Source organism: Aricia agestis, chromosome 6 (genome assembly GCF_905147365.1).
Source record: "Aricia agestis chromosome 6, ilAriAges1.1, whole genome shotgun sequence".
Taxonomy (NCBI): domain Eukaryota; kingdom Metazoa; phylum Arthropoda; class Insecta; order Lepidoptera; family Lycaenidae; genus Aricia; species Aricia agestis.
The window spans coordinates 10,382,856-10,405,289 of record NC_056411.1 but is presented as its reverse complement, the minus strand read 5'-3'; the positions used below and the strand labels follow the sequence as shown (position 1 = coordinate 10,405,289).

Below are 22,434 nucleotides of genomic sequence, written 5' to 3'. Positions count from 1 at the left end.
CACCTGCATCAGATTAAAGCACATAGCCACTAGTGCCATCCCCAACATGAGGTACAGGGAGCAGACGATGAAGGAGGTCTCTATCCGCGGCGTGTACACTCGCTCGCCGGGCACGAAGTCTCCGAAACCGATGCTGGAATAATATAAATGTTGTTACGAATACGGACACGTAGTGCCATCTAGCTTCTAAGTAAAAAAACAAGTGATCAAAAATTATTCTAGTGGAACGTGGATTTGGCTACGACCTAGGACAGTGATAGTGCTTAGTGTTTGGACATAGTGCTTAGTGTTGGACTTAGCGCTAGTGAATAAAGTCTTCAAGAGAGTAGGCAGGTCTTTCTCTCCAATTTTTTGTGATAAAGTAATATTATTATAGTTTTCTTTTTTTTATGAAATAAGGGGGCAAACGAGCAAACGGGTCACCTGATGGAAAGCAACTTTCGTCGCCCATGAACACAGCATCAGAAGAGCTGCAGGCGCGTTGCCGGCCTTTTAAGAGGGAATAGGGTAATAGGGGAGGGTAGGGAAGGAAACAGGAGAGGGTAGGGGAGGGAAAAGGGTAGGGGAGGCCCCAGGTAAACTTACTCACTCGGCGAAACACAGCGCAAGCGCTGTTTCACGCCAGTTTGCTGTGAGCCCGTGGTATTTCTCCGGTCGAGCCGGCCCATTCGTGCCGAAGCATGGCTTTCCCACGTATAAAATTCTCATAGGATATTGATTACAGCATTAATGCGGGCAAGAATTTTCTACAAACAGTATTTTTATAACGTTCTTATCCGGTCACGGGAAAATTTACTGATGTTTTCCCATGATGAGCTTAGCATTTTCTAAGCTCCAAATTTGTTAACAGGCTTTTATGATACGACTAAACTTACCTGCTAAGTGATATAAAGCAGAAGTACGCTCCATCCAGCCTATCCCATTTCTCCCACAAGCCGAATATCATTGAACCGAACATTATGTACCTAAAACAATTAACATAAATTAAACCTAATCTCCTTAGAACATCACACAATTTGTCTTCCTTCGTATAAATTAATTAAATATAACGTCTGGTAAAATGATTCAGGTGGGATATCACCAATCACACTTAAAACTTCGTTTTATAAAACTTAGTTCCCACTGAACGCGTTCATGCGGCGACGTAAATCTCGTTTTGTTTCAAATGGATTTCACAACCTTCATTTAATCGCGATTAATAAATTTAAGTTCACGACTGTGACGTCACGCGATTATAAATGTTCTTATCATTTTGGAGCCTTTTCACGTTATTTTATCAGCAAATTAGCAAGAAACGATACATAAACTAACCAAACGCATCTGTCCAAAACTATCATTTTGAAATTTTTTTCATCTATGATTTTCGATCCGCCGTGATACTACACTAACAGGACTCAAACGGGTTTTATGAAAAAAACCGCGAACATTAGGCGTTCAGAAGATAAAACTCGGATTCCCTGTGAACGCGTTTAGTTTATGTTGGTGAAATACAATTCGGTGTTACAAACGCGTTTATACATTTAGAACCGGTTCAGTGCGCACTGAACGCGTTCTATTTGTTTGGTGAAATCGCCCCTTAAAGATAATTTGGGAAATATTGGGATACGTCGTCGAGCGTCCATAGGGACGCTCGATGAGGTATCTATTTGAAAAAAAAAACGGTAACATTGGTAGGTTACTCTTATCTAAACACAAACGATATCTACTTATTTAAAGACGCAAAACATTGTAAAGCAGTAGATGTGGACAAAGAACATTATTTGTTTATTTCACGTCACTTTGTATTTCTCATTTTTATGTAGAGCATAAAATAGGGAAGGAAAGGTGCTAATGTGACGACGAAACATTTATGTGTTTAAATCCATTAAGACGGGGAAAGATTTTGCTTTCTATTGCAAAGCGGTAATAACTGTAGGACGTGCTAACTGCTAAGTTTATTTTACTACCTATGTATTTGGTGTAATTTTTGTGGAAAATAACTGGAACTCTAAAGTAACTAAAAACAATTATTGATTTTAAGCATATGAAAATAGTTATAAACTGGATAATTTTAAATAAACTAGAGATCGCCCAGTGGTCGAAATTCGACCTTCAACGATATTAGGACTACTACCTATATTTTATAAAAAAATAATGACTTTATCATATTTTTTCAACTCTATAAATAAAAGAATATAATTTGTATGTATAGGCTTGTCACTCAAAAATCTGTCTTTTTTCCTAGTGTGTGTGTTGTAGTGTGTGTAATGTTTTATTTGTTAAAAAAATGTATGATAAAAGCATAATTTCAAAATAATATTAGCTCGATGCTCATTCACCTATGTTTCTCTATTTTTCATCAAAGGGGATACAAAGTTTTTGGCTCACGTATTAATATATAAATAATGATCTTCCTAATATTGATGATGCCATTGAAGGTAATATAGGCTGTTAAAAACCATCCTGAACAAGCTCAGTGCCAACTGGAGAGCCTTTTTCTGAGGCACTGGGTCCAAACTCCAAGCCCGGAGCCCCAGAAGGTAGAAAATACTTAATGAATTGTTTAAAGGTGCCTCTTCACAAAGGCCCATGCTGGCCCACTACAAGCTATCGGTAATGTATAGACGGGGTAATAGCGGACGATGGCCAGTGGATTGCCAGGCATAATAAAGTGACCATAGTCTACAGCGGGGCTAAAATGGTCACATTTAGCTATTCCTCTCAATCAATTCAGCAAATGAATTGTCAAAACTGTCAAACTGACAAATGACAAATTAGTACGAATTACTACAGTGCGACAAGGTTAAATATGAACGTGGGCGGTAGCGCTGCTCGTAAAGGAGAACTGTCAAAAATGACGTTTTTGTATGATGGCAGCGTTAATTCCTTTTTGCGACACGTTCATTTAAAGACTTGTCGAGTAGTAGACATGAATTGCAAGCAGACTTGCATTTTGCGATTTAAAAAATGAATCATATTATGATTCTCCAAAGTGACCATCCCAATGACCGGCAGTGGGCCATCGTGGGCCATTGTGTATTAGGGGCTTAAAGATTAACCTTCATTTTTTAGTTTACGTTTACAATAATATGGGTAAAATGGGTAAAAAAATATAAGTGCGAAGTACAACTTACCCAACCATGATGGCGACGCAGGCGCTGATGGGTACCGTGACGGTCTGGACGTCGAACGTCACGTAACTGAACTCGCTCGAGACGTCGCTCGGAGGGTACCAGTAGTAGGGCACAACCATTGGACTTCTATAAACATCAACTTTAAATTAATATTCAAATATCGAAGGTAAGACGGCACGACTTTAATCAAACATGACATGACAAGACTGGGCAAATAATTTTACATTAATTTTGACATTATACGGAATGTTCAAAAATAAGTGATAATACTTTAGGGTGTGTGTTCCTAGTAGAGACTTTTCTGTGAAAGTAGCAGCGCTGAAAGGCCATTTTTTGTAATTTTTATGGGCAAGCGCCCCAGTGCAGCGTCTCGAGTTACCCTATACAAAAAAAAAGGCCTTTGCATCCGTTGTGGATGATAATAATAATAATAATAATATCTATGGACGCTTCATGATTTATACAGTATGTATTTTCGGAGCAAAGTAGTGCCTGGGACAAGATTTAAATGTCCGTATATATCCGTCCTAGTCCAGAGGAAAGAACGTCAGGGACCTATATGTGCGGGTTTCCTCACTATGTTTGCCTTCACCGTACGAGCGTCTGTATTATGTACTTGAGATCAGAAAATGTCTCATTGGTACACGCCTCCACCCGGGATCGAACCTGCACCCTCTACGAGTGCGAATCATTAGGCCACGGACGCTCTTTCCCATAGAAAAGTGAAAAAAATGCTCTTCCGCTACCACTTTAAGAGTGAACTCTATACACGGGGCTCATATTATACACCCTAAAGTATTATCACTTAATTTTGTGCCTCGATACGCCGTTAGGACTTTTAGTTTTATGCCTATCTGTAACTGCACTTTAGCATTAGGACTTAATACAAGATTGCCGTGTGGTGTAGCTCCACTGCCGCGTAGTGCAGTTTAACTCATACAAATTCATACAAAGAATATTTTGCCATGCCGCACAAAATATCAGCGGGGCTAAAATGGTCGCTTTGAAGAATCATTATATGAATCACAATATGATTCATTTTTCTAAAATCGCAAAATGCAACTCTGCTTGCAATTCATTTCTGTATTTTTGTACTGATTTGACATTTGTCAGTTTGACAGTTTTGACAATTCATTTGCTGATTTGATTGAGAGGAATTGCTAAATGTGACCATTTTAGCCCCGCTGTGCAATGCAGTTACGTCTAGTAAGTTAATAACTTTAGAAACAAATTTAAGGCAGACATAGCATTACACTACAATGATAAATTACACGTTACAATACAAAGAAAGGAAATTAAAAACATCACATACTTACGCAAAAGACACTAAATTATAAAAAAAGAGAAAATATATATATATATATATATATATATATATATATATATATATATATATATATATATATATATATATATATATATATATATATATATATTACATAGTTAAATAGACAATTAATAAACTAGATTTTTCCAAATAATTAATCCTTTCATGAGTCACTTGTGATAATATTTTATTTTTATTTATTTTACTTATTTAGAACTGATTTTATATAATTATTATTATGATTAAAATATTATGAAATTTATATTATTATGATGAAATTATCTATTATAAATATATTATCTAGTCCGTTATCTTGGTACTAACCGTTAAAGATCATATATAAGTTTTATAACAAAACTATATTTTTTTTTTTGCAATAATTAAAAAGTTATTTCAAAATAAAAATTAAATTTTAAATTCAGTACCGAAGATCCGCCGACAGCTCCCGAATAAACCCGAGCGCGTGTGACGTCACAATGTTAGTTTTTGCTCATTGTAGCATACAGAGATATAATAATTAGTACAGTGTTTTGAGTTTTTATCTAGTAAATTCTGTTGGCATTGTTAAATAATCAAAAATGTCAAAACTCAAAAGTTATCGCTCTTGTTTTGTACCATTATGTACAAATACTACAAAAACAACTCCTGAAAAAATGTTTTTAAATGTTCCACAAGACGAAAAACGTCGAAAGAAATGGTTTCAAGCAGTGCACCGAGATTATTCAAAAACAAAATCAAATTTTTTTTGTTGTGAAGATCATTTCGATGTAAGTATTCATAATAATATTACTTAATAATATTATTACATAATATTATAACTTTTCTTAATTTTTCATTGATAGTTAGAGTAACTGAGTAAGCTTTACTCCGAACTCGGTGTTCTGGACACACACGTCCTTTTAAAACACAAATACCATTCTTACGATTAAGTTGAACATAACCTATAGCTTTATCACCGTAACTCTCACGTGATGCTCTACAATTAATGAAATAATTATTAATTATATTTAATAGAGAATAAATACTTATTTTCATTTAGAATAGTATTTTTTAACAGACTTACCTTGATGCCTTAGCACCTCGAACTTCAGCAGAATTAAACCGAACGTCATTTTAAAAAAAATTAGTGATCATAAATATATCAACATCAGGAATATTATCCGATTTTGCTTTTATAAATCCTTTATCACACATAGTTAGTCGAAATAAACTTTTCAAATCGTTTTTCACTAATAAATTTGAGATATTTTTATCAAGTCAAAGATAATAGCCATAAACACTGTACTATCATGAAATTGCTTTAACATTATGACGTCACAAGTATGGCGACCAATCATGGCGCGTTTACAGTCACGTGATTTTTATTTGAATTTTATCAATTTATAATTGTTTATAATTAATTAAAAAAAAATTTTTTTCAAGTTTTTTGCATTAAAAATCAATATAATTAATAATAAAGTTTTAAAATACATAAAAAAAATCAATACTTTTTTTTTTTCAAAATCCCAATTGTAAGCCGGCGCAAGGCGGTTAACGGATTTTCCAGAGTCGCTTGCAAGGTCAAACGCCATCTTTCAGGACTGATCCCCCATGCCTCAGGTTGTTAAGTGAATAATAGGAAGGCACTGTGTACAGGCTTTGCCTCTGCTAATAGACTCCCTGTAAATGAACACAAAAACTGTACAAGTAATTCTATTATATATTATCACAAGTGACTCATGAAAGGATTTATTATTTGGAAAAATCTAGTTTATTAATTGTGTATTTAACTATGTAATATATATATATATATATATATATATATATATATATATATATATATATATATATATATATATATATATATATATATATATATATATATATATATATATATATATATATATATATATATATATATATATATTACATAGTTAAATAGACAATTAATAAACTAGATTTTTCCAAATAATTAATCCTTTCATGAGTCACTTGTGATAATATATAATAGAATTACTTATATTGTGATAATATATATATATATATATATATATATATATATATATATATTACATAGTTAAATAGACAATTAATAAACTAGATTTTTCCAAATAATAAATCCTTTCATGAGTCACTTGTGATAATATATAATAGAATTACTTGTACAGTTTTTGTGTTCATTTACAGGGAGTCTATTAGCAGAGGCAAAGCCTGTACACAGTGCCTTCCTATTATTCACTTAACAACCTGAGGCATGGGGGATCAGTCCTGAAAGATGGCGTTTGACCTTGCAAGCGACTCTGGAAAATCCGTTAACCGCCTTGCGCCGGCTTACAATTGGGATTTTGAAAAAAAAAAAGTATTGCTTTTTTTTATGTATTTTAAAACTTTATTATTAATTATATTGATTTTTAATGCAAAAAACTTGAAAAAAATTTTTTTTTAATTAATTATAAACAATTATAAATTGATAAAATTCAAATAAAAATCACGTGACTGTAAACGCGCCATGATTGGTCGCCATACTTGTGACGTCATAATGTTAAAGCAATTTCATGATAGTACAGTGTTTATGGCTATTATCTTTGACTTGATAAAAATATCTCAAATTTATTAGTGAAAAACGATTTGAAAAGTTTATTTCGACTAACTATGTGTGATAAAGGATTTATAAAAGCAAAATCGGATAATATTCCTGATGTTGATATATTTATGATCACTAATTTTTTTTAAAATGACGTTCGGTTTAATTCTGCTGAAGTTCGAGGTGCTAAGGCATCAAGGTAAGTCTGTTAAAAAATACTATTCTAAATGAAAATAAGTATTTATTCTCTATTAAATATAATTAATAATTATTTCATTAATTGTAGAGCATCACGTGAGAGTTACGGTGATAAAGCTATAGGTTATGTTCAACTTAATCGTAAGAATGGTATTTGTGTTTTAAAAGGACGTGTGTGTCCAGAACACCGAGTTCGGAGTAAAGCTTACTCAGTTACTCTAACTATCAATGAAAAATTAAGAAAAGTTATAATATTATGTAATAATATTATTAAGTAATATTATTATGAATACTTACATCGAAATGATCTTCACAACAAAAAAAATTTGATTTTGTTTTTGAATAATCTCGGTGCACTGCTTGAAACCATTTCTTTCGACGTTTTTCGTCTTGTGGAACATTTAAAAACATTTTTTCAGGAGTTGTTTTTGTAGTATTTGTACATAATGGTACAAAACAAGAGCGATAACTTTTGAGTTTTGACATTTTTGATTATTTAACAATGCCAACAGAATTTACTAGATAAAAACTCAAAACACTGTACTAATTATTATATCTCTGTATGCTACAATGAGCAAAAACTAACATTGTGACGTCACACGCGCTCGGGTTTATTCGGGAGCTGTCGGCGGATCTTCGGTACTGAATTTAAAATTTAATTTTTATTTTGAAATAACTTTTTAATTATTGCAAAAAAAAAATATAGTTTTGTTATAAAACTTATATATGATCTTTAACGGTTAGTACCAAGATAACGGACTAGATAATATATTTATAATAGATAATTTCATCATAATAATATAAATTTCATAATATTTTAATCATAATAATAATTATATAAAATCAGTTCTAAATAAGTAAAATAGTGTATTAATAATAGGGTATTTATATGTATAATAATAGGGTATATATTCATACCCACATGAAAATAATTTATTCAAAAAGTCATCCCTCCTAGCACCCTTTGATAAAAAAAGTAGGTACTGCTCATAAACAAATATAAAGTCCAAGATCAAAAAATTCTTACAAATAAGAAAACATATTATCTTGAAAATTTTACAAGAGCTTCTGTTTCTCCAATCTAAAAATTATTTTAATTTCTCGCAACAATAAATAAAACTCTCAAAACTTTTATATTCCAATGAAATTTAATTACGTTCCTAAATGACAGCAATGAGAAATCTCCCATCTCGAGACCAATTAGACAGGGTAAATAAAAATGAAAAGAAAGTTGAGATTCAAATCGACTTCGAGGACTTCCATTTCCGATACAAAACTCGATAGCAAAAATAAACGATTTTACCGGGAAATCCAAACGTCCTTACCAAATTTCTCTGGAGTTGTGATCAGTTTATATTATAATGAATTAATGTTAATTATCGTAATAATAACCTAATTTATAGAAATCTCCAAAAAGATTATTTGTTTTTCCGAAACAATAATTATTATTTCTAATTTTTGTAGATAGTATTTTTTTTAGAGGATACACCAGGGGCGAGAGAAATTGAAAATAGGTATTTGAAAATATATTGCTGTCTCGCCAATCTCAAGTCTCCCATCGCAGAGCGCGATAGAGACAACACGACAAAAGTTCTAATAAAAGAACAGAAAATCTTCGATTCGTTGTCCGCTGATTCCTTCTCCAAAACTTAACCGATTTAAGTACTTTTTTCATTATAAATTAAAGCTTGGCTTGAGCTGTGTTCCTATGTTTTTTTTTTTTGTATATTTTAGCCAGTTTTCTTTTCTGAACACAGAAGAAAATCTTGCCATTTTTTTTGGGTTTTTGGACGTTCTTATCTTTTTTAATAGTAAAATTATGAAAAAAAAACATATGGACATGCTAATAGTGGCCATAGATATTCAGGAAAAAAATCGTAACTCTACCGGCATTATCCAGGGAGGAAACAGGGGACAGCGTTTGTATGGAAAAACGGCGGTGTGAAAGGAAAAGAGCCTTTGCCTTTTTTATGAAATAACCGTTGCCCGTGGACATTCGCAACATCAGAAGAGCTGTGTAGCAGGCCTTCCCGAAAACACTCTCTTCTTGAAGGTGGTATCGGTCCTTTCTAAGGCATCCGTAACTATATTAATTTATTTTATTTTATTTTATATTTTTGTCTGGAAGACCAACAGCTTTCAATAAAAAACAGTAATTAACTTAAACTAGAAACTAGGAAGGCAATTACAGGTCCTCACAAATAAAAATCTTTTTTTTTTAAGACAATAAAAAAAATGATTACCTATAGTAAATAGCTTGTGTCCTATGCTCCGGAACATCGGAGTCCCCGTCTGTTCTACACTCGATAGGACGGTCAGTACTCTCAGATTCGCTAAACTCACCCTGAAAATAAATATTCAATTAAAATCAAATTATATTATTACCTCGATCGTGGGAAAACCAGACACAATGCTATTCAATTGTTATCGCGATCGCCAAGGCCAAAATTTGTTTTTTTTTTTTTTGTATGGGAGCCCCTCCTAATTTTTGATGTATTATTAATATTATTATTAAATATTAAAGTACACGTCATAAAACTAAGGATTGTGTGAAAAATTCAAGTAAGTACCTATTTGTTGCTATTATTATTGATATAGAGCAAAAAAGGCCAAAAAAGTCACGTTTGTTGTACAAAATAAAATTAATATTTAAGGGGGCTCCCTTAAATATTAATTTTATTTTGTTTTTAGTATTTGAAAAGAAAAGAAAAGAAAAATATTTATTTCTAAGTAGGTTAACAAAGTTAACACTTATAGAACGTCGTGTCTACATGAGGCCTACCACCGGTTCGGGAACTACCCCGGCGAGAAGAACCGGCGTAAGAAACTCGCACGGGGCCACCTTTTACCAAAAAGATGGAAAATAACATAACAAGTACTTGTAAGTATAGTGGCAACAGATATACACAATCTGTTAAAATTTAAACTCTCTAGCCATTACCGTTCTTGAGTTACAGCCTGGAGACATACAGACGAACAGACGGACAGACAACGAAGTATTAGTAATAAGGGTCCCGTTTTTACCATTTGGGTACGGAATCCTAAAAATATATTATTTTATTACCTACATTGCAAAACAGCGATTGACAACTTTTTGCCTATATCACAATTATAATAATTATAAGAACTGGAGATGCAGCAGAATCGAAATTGTTAATCTACCGTAAAGATCAATGCGGCAAGCGACTACGAACGACAAAAAAAACAATAAAAAAACATCAATCCATTTTTTATTTGACAACTGACTTCAACTATAATAAAAGAAAATTCTATGTATCATTTAAAAAAGATGGTGTGCACATTGTAGTGTGTGTAATGTTTTATTTGTTAAAAATAAAAGCATCATAATTTCAAAATAAATTATACTCCTTCACCATAATATAAATGTGAAAAATTTTATTCACCTACGTTTCTGCATTTTTCGTCAAAAAGGATCCAAAGTTTTTCACTCGCGTAATGATTAATATATAGAATATGATTGATGATGATGATGATGATACACTATAAAGTGTATCATTTAGCAAAATGATACCTTTGTCATAAGACAAAGGTATCATTTTGCTCTACGTCATTAGAAAGTAGCGGCATGGGTTAGAGTTTAGACCAATGTCGGTAGAAAATGAAACCTATATCATGTGATAAATTTTGCTGGTCGCGGTCGCTTGTGGCTAAGATCGGAAAGTCAACTTTAGACTCAAGGGCCCCACATATTAACAGTTCGCCGGCAGGCCGTCGCCTGGCCGTTAATCGGAAAAGACCACAGACTCACAGTTCCCCGGACGATTTTGTAGATCGACGTTCAATGATTGCCAGGCAATATAGGTTGAGCAAACCTAAAGGTAAACAATTTTAACCCATTCAAAAAACTTTCAAAGGGTTATCTATAATTATAATTGTGGTATCAGATTCTTCTAAATGGATGTCCCCTATAAACGTACTATGCCGCTGTTTTGTTAAGCAAAATTTTTAACAATAAAGTACCCCTATTCTGATATCTCAACCCCTTTGACCCTTTCGATAATAACAGTCCCTACCGGTAAATAAGGATGTTTAGTACTTTTTAGTCCTTTTCTTTGTAAAATGCTGCGTGTCCTGATTATACCTAAGTAAATTAGGTCTTTTACGCGGCTTGCAAAGAGTATCCAATAATAAGCGTACATTTTTTCCGTGATAAAAAGTGCTATTATGAAATTACCCATGTTTTACTCAATCACTGACAAATATAATCATAATCCATAGAGTAGATTCTCTCGTCTAGATAATATAATTATCTAATATATAAAATTCTCGTGTCACAGTGTTTGTGCGCGAACTCCTCCAAAACATCTTGACCAATTTTAACGAAATTTTGTATGTACATTCGTTAGGCTTGAGAATAGCCAATAAGTTTGAAAACTAAAACAACGTTTGCCGGGTCAGCTAGTTATAAGGTAAGATGTGGTTCTACCCACCTGTGGCCTTATATGGATTATTCTTCTTCTCGAAAACCCAGGGCACCCGCGACACAGGCATATCAACGCGTACAGGCACTTACACCAACTAGCCAACAACTCACCTGCAAAGAAACATTAAAATAACCATCATAATTTATAGGAACCATGTAGGTACAAAAACAAGTGTCTGTCTGTTTGTTACATAATCGAGCTTCAACTCCTGAACCAATTTAGCTTGGACATGGGACATGAGTCATGACATGGGATGGGATAGGAATTAGGATAGGAAAAATATGTAAAGTTATATGTATTTAGATTTTCGGCTCAATGTTCTAATATGTAGTCTGTGGCTTTATCTAAGATATTGTGTGTGATAGACAGACTCTTTCTTATGATTATATAACGTTGGTATATAATATTGATATTGAATATAAAGGTGTACTACAAAACACCAAACCGAGTTGACCTATATTCATCGAATGCTTCTCGACTTGGCCTTACTCGAGTTCTCAAATTACTGGGAATTTCCTCAATATTTGTATTAAGTTGTTGAATCCGTTTATTTAAGGCTTATAAATTGGAAATAATTACTATCTTCTATATAAATTAGCTGTCCCGACAAACTTTGTTTTGCCATATAAATATTTTTGGTATGAAAAATAGATGTTGGCCGATTCTCAGACCTACTCAATATGCTCACAAAATTTCATGAGAATCGGTCAAGCCGTTTCGGAGGAGTATGGCAACGAAAACTGTGACACGAGAATTTTATATATTATATAAAAATGGTTTTAAAATATTGTTCGTCTCGATAAAATTTTAGAACGCCTGAAGTCTGTAGGCCCGAAACCGTTTTGAGAATCAATCGGACGAGAATGCCGCGTCCTGCTCTAACAACGTTATGTTGGAATGATCGAAACATTTACAAGACTATATTCGGATTTCGGACCAAAAACAACAATAATATCTAAATTATTCTATTTAAATATTTTTCAAAAATCAAAGACAGAAGACAAAAGTGTAAACACGAATTTTTCGTACTTATCGGAAAAATTCTAGGTATTATAATCAAAATATTGAGTCACGGATCTTTATATTTAAATTTTACATAATATTTTCATTTGAAGATTTGCGTTCAAGTTTTGGTTGAAGTACTTACCAACATTGCTGAGGTACAGCAAAAATAACGGCATTCCGAGAAGGGCGTAGAATATTGTCATAATTTTACCCCAACTTGTCCTGGGACTTAGGTGGCCGTAACCTGAAATTAAAAAAAAACTTTGACATTTTCAACTTACGAGGAGACTTGGAAATTAGTTTTGAGACCAGTAGCGTGCTCCAAATTTTATGTCACGTGCCACTGGTATGGTGGCATAATATGCATGTGTGCCATTGGTTAGCCATCAGTGGCTATCAGAGTTGCAAAAGCATAACGGCCCAACATGGAGATGGGCTTTTTATCATGGTCAGCAGTAGCCTGCTGAGATTGGCGAATCCCGACCAAGTTAAGTAGGTCGTTTGCCTACGGAAAAATTCGTTTGATTGCACGATATTTACTGGTATTATCTTAATCATACGTCTATTTTAAGATAAGAAACCATTGAAAAGAATTCCTCTGATAGTACTCGTATTATTATTATCATAATTAAGTAAATATCTATTTTAAGAGAATCCATCTAAACGATTTCTTTCCTCGAGATACAAGAATTTATTTGGATATTTCCTGTGATTCGTAGATAAGTGGCCATCGTCGAATCTTACGTAATGACCCGAAAAGAAAGAATATTCATTCAGATGAGAAATGTTTTGCTTTTAATAAATGAGGACATGAGTGGATGTACCGAGTATCTAACATTTTATAAAATTAGAGCAAAATGAAGATACCTTGTAACTCGCCTTTATCATATACAGAGTTTAAAAAAAATAAGTGATAATACTTTAGGGTGTGTACGTGTTCCTTGTAGAGAGTTCACTGTGAAAGTAACAGCGCTGAAAGACGATTTTTTTTTTTCACTTTTGGGCAAGGGCTCGAGCGTCACGAGGTTCCCATACAAAAGTGAAAAAAAAAAATCGTCTTTCAGCGCTGCTAGTTTCACAAAGAACTCTCTACAAGAAACACATACACACCCTAAAGTATTATCTCTTATTTTTGTTACACCCTGTATAGTTTATATCTAGATATATAATGCATATCTATGCATAGAATCCATATTCTTTTTAATTTTAAATCATTTTCCTGGCCTTGAAGCCTGCATTTATGCCAAAAACGAGAGTTTTTAACTTGTTACTTACCCGCTTCGTCCACTCGTGTCTTGAAATAAATATAATATTTTGAGGGTTCGCAAGTCTTTTTCTGCTTAAGTCGTGTCAACGACTTCAGTCTTTAGCATGTTCGAGTGTCGTCGCAATTTCATTGTGAACACCTCAAGTACCACCGGAATTGAATCAGAAATTTCCTTTGGTATTGATAAAAATATAACAATCGTACTCCAATAATTTGTAAGTTGTGTTTTTGTTAAGTTGAAACAAATGGGGATTGTCCTTTTTTTTTAAATTTTGCTTATTACAAAAACATTTCGAGGAATAAGGTCAGTCATTGTTTTTCTGTATATAAACGAAAAAAATACCCATTAGTTACTTATATTTTTGAACAAATACGTTTAACCTTTGTTTGACCTTCAATGGCGTTAAATTGCGCACTTGTGTACTGCGCACATGGGCACTATAAAATTACTCCTGCGTAGCTGGCCAGGCCATTTAGCCGAAACTTTTTCGTTTTCGCTTCGTTATAGAATCGCCGATCAAAATGTATGGAATTGACATAAGACGAGTCGAACGTCAACGTCATATTAACGAACGCTTATGTCAAATCCATACATTTTCATCGGCGATTCTATAACGAAGCGAAAACGAAAAGATTTTGGCTCACCCCCCTGGTTTCAATGAAACCGGCCATCGTCACCGAAACCGGTGTGGGGAGCTATTATAATAGTTACTACACATGGGCACGGCCTGCCAGTTCTGTGAGCTCCAACTTGACACTCTTCCGTGTCTAAACTGTAAGCTTATAATGCTTTAGATTTACCTATAGTAATGATGACGGTAAGGGAGTACAGGAATGACGACGAGAAGCTCCACTGTCGGGAGTGTTCCACCGCCGACCCAAATCTGGTATATTATTATGTTATGGTTCCTGACTCCTGTAATACTACACGTCATGGGCACGGCCTGCTAGTTCTGTGAGCTCCTCGTGAGCTCCAACTTGACACTCTTGCATGTATACCTACTAGCTCTTACAATATTTTAGACTAGATGTCCCGCGCGGCTTCGCCCGCGTAAATTAGGATTTTAACGGAAACCGTACATTTTCCCATTAAAAATAGCTTTTGTCCCTACTCCTTTCACGTGGTCTACTCTATATCTGTGCCAAATATTGCTATAAAAATTGCTTCAGTAGTTCGTGAGATAAACCCTTTCGATTATTTCCCCCGCTTTTCCCACATTTTCCTAAGTTTCTTCGGTGGTATTAGTCTTAGCATGATAATAATATATAGCCTTACTCAATAAATGATCTGTCTAACACTGAAATATTTAAGATTTACCTATAGTAGTGATGACGGTGAGGGAGTACAGGAATGACGAGGAGAAGCTCCACTGTCGGGAGTGTCGGCCGCCATCCCAGCCGCGTCGCACCGCCTTCACTATCTTGCGCTGGTACACCTGCAGCTCCAGGCTTATCCTGAAAAAAAAAACATTAATAATACAAAAAAAAGTAAACAGCCGAATCTAGAACTTCCTACTTCTTTGTAAGTCGGTTAAAGACAGTTAAATACCGATTAGCTTTGTCCACATTGTGCCTTTTTCTGTTCATCAAGGGCATGCCTTATAGCGCAGTCAACAGCGAAGGTGTGGCATGCCCGTGACGCGCGTCAAAATTCACCCGCGTTGAAAGAAAAGTGTCATGGCGCGCGCTACGATTTCAACGCGCGTTACGGGCATGCCTCACGTTCGCTGTTGACAGCGCTATAAGGCATGCCCTTGATGAACAGAAAAAGGCACAATGTGGACAAAGCTATTGAGATGAAGCTGGGTCGAGTACCTAAAAGTTGCAACGTCGCGCCGTGAGGCGCTTTGATGCATTTTCAACCGATTTAAAAAAGGAGGTTATCAATTCGACGCGTATGTATGTAATATTTCCAGAACTGCCCAATTTTCTTATGTGGTAGTATATCTAAACAAATGTGATAAATTTCAAGTGTATGTATGTTTTTATGTTTATAGGATAATATCTCTGGAATCACCAATCCAATTTCTGTAATTCTTTTTTGTTGTACTAGGTACTGTTCAACTTAGGGAATAGTACAAGTTTCATCAAAATCGGTTTACTAGTTTTGGAGATAGGGAGTTTTAATTCTCAATGACGTACAATTATGGATTCAGTTTTATCTTTTTAATTAAATGACCTATTCAAAACTAAACTTTATTTAATACACATTGAACGCCCACGTTGTTGGGCTGCATAAATTTGAATGAATACGAGTAATTACGGAAAATTAACTAATAAGTAATATTTTTAAAATTAGAAATCGAGAAACAACTAGTTGCTCATAATGCACACTAAGTAACATCTAGATATTCTTAAGCACCATCAAATATTCTTGTAATTAGGAAAATTATGCTACAATTAGTGTAAAAAGAAAATTAACAATGGAAAAGCCAACCTTTCTTTGAGGGCGGTCTCATTAAACAAATTCAAAGTTAAAGTAACATTCTGCCACAAGTACTGCGCGGTTCTGTCCCTCTCTTTCGTCATGTTGTTGGCTCGCTCCGTCTCATTCGCGCCCTCTATCCCTTGGAACATGAAGGCACCTGAAATACAAATTTGATAAGTTGCAGAAAACTTCTGTATGATGAGCCTAATGTCTGCTAAGACGGGGAATAGGAATTTTGTCTAAGTGCCCATTTCCACGTAAAGATATGATGGATAGCAACGATTACCAGCATGATTGCGATTTGCGAAGCTATTATAGTCAAATGCCCCGTAACACGTTCGTAATTGTTTGCAGGATACAAACAATAGTACCGTGGGTGAGCTCGACTGGAGAAATACCACGGGCTCACAAAAAACCGGCGTGAAACAGCGCTTGCGCTGTGTTTCGCCGAGTGTGTAAGTTTACCGGAGGCCCAATCCCCTACCCTATTCCCTTCCCTACCCTCCCCTACCCTACCCTATTCCCTCTTAAAAGGCCGGTAACGCACCTGCAGCTCTTCTGATGTTGCGAGTGTCCATGGGCGACGGAAGTTGCTTTCCATCAGGTGATCCGTTTGCTCGTTTGCCCCTTATATCATTTTAATCAATCTTATCATGGACCAACATAGATAGCCTGCATTAGAACAATAAGTAATAAAAGTTCCTAGTTTGTAATCCGTTAGTATAAGTACTTTATACTATAGAATCTGGAGTCTAGGGCTATTAGTTTGACTGCAGGCAACTCTGTAGGCACTTCAAACAAACCGGGCAAATATTGAATATAGAAAGCTCCTGGATTTTAGGCACTATAAATATAAGATTCGGCCTCAGGCTAGTTGCGAGTAGAGAATGAAAGTTTTGTAAATAGAGATATAGTGAGGTAGGTATCAGCCTGACCATTCACCATTCATCATATTATAATATTTCGTAGTCACCTGACTACGAAATATTATAATATTCCCAGACTACTATAACGTAAACATTTTTAACAACCTTTACCGCCGTGACGACCAATCGATCTTTTGAACGTAAAATCGTTTGCGATATAGCTACAGACGTACAATTTGTCGTTCGATTTTAACATCGAGGAGATAAATCGTTACGATAATTGTCCCGTGTATGGCTACCTTAAGGGTAAAATCCGAAGTTAGGTTGCGAACTTGCGACTTACGAGGTATGTATTTTAAGTTTTTGGGACCCAATAGAATCGCATTATCTTATAAGTGAAAACATGTAAATGGTCTATTGTTATATTCTTAGAAGTTTTTTATATGTAATTATTGTACTGTTTGTTTTCCTAAATAAATAAAATAAAAAAAATAAAAAAAATATTTTCTTGACCTCACGAAGCGCATTCATTCTATTGGATTTTTTCGCTCTCTCATTCTATTGGAAAAAAATATAACGCAAAGCAGCTCTAGTGCGCAGCCTAACAGGTGTTAAACATTAACTATTGAAAAATTTTAAAATTAGGAAGACGGAAACAATTCCCCCATTGAAAAAAAATTGTTAAAGAAACAGGGGTTAAAAAGAGAAGTTAAACACCTACCAATGATAGTGTAAGCCACAACCAGCAAGATGACCCCGACATTGCTGAAGAGGAAGGCGAGGAAGCCCCTGAGGAAGTTCCTCACGCGGGAGGCGAACCTGCGCCGGCGTCGCGCCATCCGTCATCCCGGCCACGCGTGTGACGTCATCAGTGCTCATACGCCACGGCTGTGGACATACAGGTGTGACGTCACTGGACAAGTAATGAAAAGAGCAAGGAACCTAATTGGTATACCTAAAGTTGGAAATTTTGGAAAAAACCCTCATTTTGGCAGCAAGAGATGAAACATGTGCAGTTTCATCTGTTGCCGCCAAAATGACTTTTTTTTTATCGCGAATTCGTTTTAATATGAAGCCTGGTATACCTATTTTTTAAAGTATACCAGGCTTCGTACTAAAATGTCACATGCTCTATAGGACGAAAGACTTTACTACTCTGAATCGAGTAAGTGAGTCTTTTGTTTAACACGTTCCGTCATCTGAACATATCCCTAAATCAGGGTTAAATGAATACGATATCATGTCATTTAATATAGATCTACGTATTTATACAGGGTGCACTTTCAGCGATGCTACTTTCACAGTGAACTCTATTTAAGGGAGATATACACACCCTGAAGTGTTAACACTATGTTTTGTTACAGTCTGTATAAAATACCCGATAGAACCAACCCATTTGTGCCGAAGCAAATAATATTATGATGATTTTTAGCGTAGTGAATTACAATCTGCTCTTTACGTAATAAAATGGTTTGAGGCTGAGCTGATCGTAATCTGTAAAATATGCACCGAGAAAATTGCCTTTAGACGTTGCAAAAAGTTATTTGCATAAAATGTATAAGAACTTTTAATAGATTCCTTATAAAGTAATCTCATTACAGTTAATCGATGTACACAAAATCGTATTCGGTATTGATTTGCTGTCGGCGTGGTATGGTAATGAGGATGGCCGCACTTCGCAATTTGTCGAAAGTACACAATGACGTCAGACGTGGCGAGTGGCAACGTCAAAAGAAACCTATTCAATAGCTTTGTCCGTACACTATGCCTTTTTCTGTTCGTCAAGGGCATGCGTTATAGCGCATTCAACAGCGAACGTGAGGCATGCCCGCGACGGATGCCCTCTGACCGTATCCAAAACTTCAAAAATGACAATATTGGCGTTGCGTTCCTTGACGCATTCGACTATTGAATGCGCCAATATGAAAGTTGATGACGAAAATTGAAGATGAAAGTGCACAGTGTGGACATAACTAATAGCTATTATATGTCCACACTATGCATTTTTCATCTTCAATTTTCGTCAGCATCTTTTTATTCAACTTTCGTTTGGCATATTCAATAATTGAATGCGTCAAAATCCACCCGCGTTGGAAAGAAAAGTGTCATAGCGTCGCGGGCATGCCTCACGTGCGATGTTGACTGCGCTATAACGCATGCCCTTGACGAACAAAAAAAGGCACAGTGTGGACAAAGCTTCTATCCACACTTATAATATTATCACAATAGATATGTCGCAGCCAACTGGTTAAAATAGCCGTTCAATCAAACAGCTAGCCCTTTAACAGAATTTTTAAAAATAATACAATCACAAAATACCGGTTAGTTGACGCCATATTGTAAACAAAACGCACCTAGCGCAGGTGGTGAGCTCTGAACCAATTCAATCAAACGGCTGCTTTTGAATCAGCCGAAGTTGAACGTTTTCAGCGACTGAAAATATATTCAATTAAAAAGCTAGACGTGTCATTGAATGGCGTTGTTCAAAAGGCTAGCTGTTTGATTGAACGGCTATTTTAACCTGTGGACTGCGGCAGATACATTTTATGTAATTTTGTCTACTCTACTAATATTATAAATGCGAAAGTTTGTCTGTCTGTCTGTCTGTTACCTCTTTACGCCCAAATCACTGAACCGATTTTAATTTTTATGGGCTGGTATGGTGCGATATTTTGAGTCCCGGGAAAGGACATAAGATACTTTTTATCCTGGAAAAATGTACGGTTTCCACGCGATAAATGAATTCAGTGAGTCATCTATACTGTACTCGGCGAAACATGGTGGCAGCGGTCGTTGACTCCCTGTCAAAAACTTGTCATTTTCTATACAAAGCCGCGATTGACAACATCTGACACGTCTTCATTGTCAATCGCAGTTTATATAGAAAATTACAAGTTTTTGACAGGGAGTCAATGACCGCTGCCACCATGTTTCGCTGAGTACAGTATTGTAGTATGAATGAAAAAGTATTAAGTATCGGATAGATGTCGGGATTTCCATTAGGTGCGGTACATCAGTGACCATTTCCCTCACGCGCGACTACATGTGACAGCTACTGATTGTTTTCGCGAATGTTGAGGGACGAATGAAATGAGCACTATCGGAGTAGGTGGGTTTTTCATCTATTGAAAGTCTGATAAATTGTAACTGAATTGATGAAAATGAACCTTCATTTGTTGTAACTTTGGGAATTTATTTTCATTCCATAAGCTTCAAAATTAGTATTTAATTCATGAAGCCTCAAGCGGCCACATCCGGCCACAACACTTTGTTAAAACATTATTTAATAATACCTATGGACGCTCCACACCACGTCAGTCTGGCCCCGTGCTAAGTACCTAAAGGACTTGTGTTACAGGTACCAGACAACGGAAATATATTTAATACTTTTATACTATACATATATTTAAGATTTTTTATTATATCATACACATATTTAATATATATCCAAACCCGGCAACATTGTTTTTTTTTTCGTCTTGTTTTTTTGTTCCGTCGGCGAGATTCGAACCCGCGACCCCCGGCTTGAGCTACCAACGCGCTCACCACTGAGCCACAGAGGTCGTCAGGTATACGTCAGGTATTATACTTAATGTTATTGTTTTAGATAAAAACCATAAAGTTAATATACCTAGCGGAATAGAGAAACAAATGCCTGAGCAAGAGAGATGTCACTATCAGTAACACTGCGTGATAAAGAGACGTGTGATACATGACAGCAGCACTCTTTTTTTGACGTCCAGTCGGCACGTGCCGAACGTTGACAATTTAATCTAATAGAAATCATGTTCAATCATGCTTGTGTAAGTGTATACGTACACATATTTTTGATCACACAGATGAAACCAATTTCGGTTTCGTTTGACATCTCGAGATTGTTGCTCTATTCCGCTAGGTATATTAACTTTATGATAAAAACATAATATTACAATTTACAACGTAAACTTTTTATTTTACACAGCGTGCACTAATTATAATCTAAGTAGCTAAGTACAGTTAATGAAAGAAAAAGTAGATATTTTAACTACTTAAAAAGTACCCTACAAAATGAACGCTTAAAAATTAAATCCACACTTAAGTTCTTAATTTAAATTAGTTTTTGTTTCAAGCAAAATTACTTCTGAGTTGGCGGGCGTTCAGGTAAGAGCAAGTAATGAGAGTCGCAATATGCAAGTAGTTAAAGTTTTCCCGACCTTAATTTTTCAGTCATGTTCGTTTTGACATTTTTTTTCTTTTTAATTGCTCTATCGTAAAACAAGGTCAAGGTATATAAGGTCAGCATGCGGCCTCGAGTCAAGGACTCGAGAGAAATTGAAAAGCAACTGTTAGAAAAATATTTTATGAAAACATCTAAGGTTAATTTGAATAAACCTTCGCGAAACCTAGGTTTCAAATTTTGTGTACTAATATATTTTGATAACTTATGAATTTAAGTAAAGGTGACTGACTGACATGGTGATCTATCAACGCACAGCCCAAACCACTGGACCGATCGGGCTGAAATTTGGCATGCAGGTAGATGATATGACGTAAGCATCCGCTAAGAAAGGATTTTGATCATTTCTATCTCCAAGGGGTTAAAATAGGGGATGAAAATTTGTATATAATAATACTTCTTAACGCGAGCGAAGCCGCGGGCAAAAGCTCGTTATTAATAAATGTACGTCTGTAGTTTAGTCTATTATTATTTTTTAACAAAACATTGAACCGGACTTCCAAGGACAAAAGGATATTCTTAAAATGACCTAAAAAGTATGAAATAATTCTTATTCTTCATTAGTGCCTTTTTCAAAATTCGACTAAATCTCAACGAATTCTGTACTCAGTTTTCATTCTTTTGAAGTCGGTACCAGCCCAGAACTGAGATACTTGACATAGAACATAGCCAGTACCGACTTCAAAAGAATGAAAATTGAGTACAGAATTCGTTGAGATTTAGTCCAATTTTGAAAAAGGCAGTAATGAAGAATAAGAATTATTTCATACTTTTTAGGTCATTTTAATAATAAGGTTTTTATCCTTGGAAGTCGGGTTCAATTTTTTGTTAAAAAATAATAATTTTACTCCTTTTTAGTTATCTACAAGACAAAGCTTTATGCGTAGTTAACCACTACGAATATTAACTGTCCATATTATATTACTGTAAGCGAAATTGTGGTAAATGATTGCAGTTATCTAAGCGATGCTGCAATTTCCAAGCTTTTATCTTTAAAGGTTCAGGA

At 35.0% G+C, this 22,434-nt stretch overlaps 1 protein-coding gene across 2 annotated transcripts in view; it reads right to left on the bottom strand.

Annotated features, from left to right (window-relative positions):
* Nucleotides 1-22,434, bottom strand: part of LOC121727900 (potassium channel subfamily K member 15) — a 32,359-nt gene that overhangs the window by 1,993 nt on the left and 7,932 nt on the right. For both annotated transcript variants that reach the window (XM_042115945.1, XM_042115944.1), the window contains exons 2-10: nt 17,934-18,100; nt 16,356-16,503; nt 15,237-15,373; nt 12,794-12,895; nt 11,653-11,756; nt 9,445-9,545; nt 3,114-3,239; nt 876-965; nt 4-133 (exon numbers count right to left, since the gene is read on the bottom strand). In XM_042115945.1, the coding sequence (XP_041971879.1) occupies nt 4-133; nt 876-965; nt 3,114-3,239; nt 9,445-9,545; nt 11,653-11,756; nt 12,794-12,895; nt 15,237-15,373; nt 16,356-16,503; nt 17,934-18,051 (1,056 nt within the window). In that variant the 5' untranslated portion in view covers nt 18,052-18,100. The remainder of the gene's footprint in view (nt 1-3; nt 134-875; nt 966-3,113; nt 3,240-9,444; nt 9,546-11,652; nt 11,757-12,793; nt 12,896-15,236; nt 15,374-16,355; nt 16,504-17,933; nt 18,101-22,434) is intronic.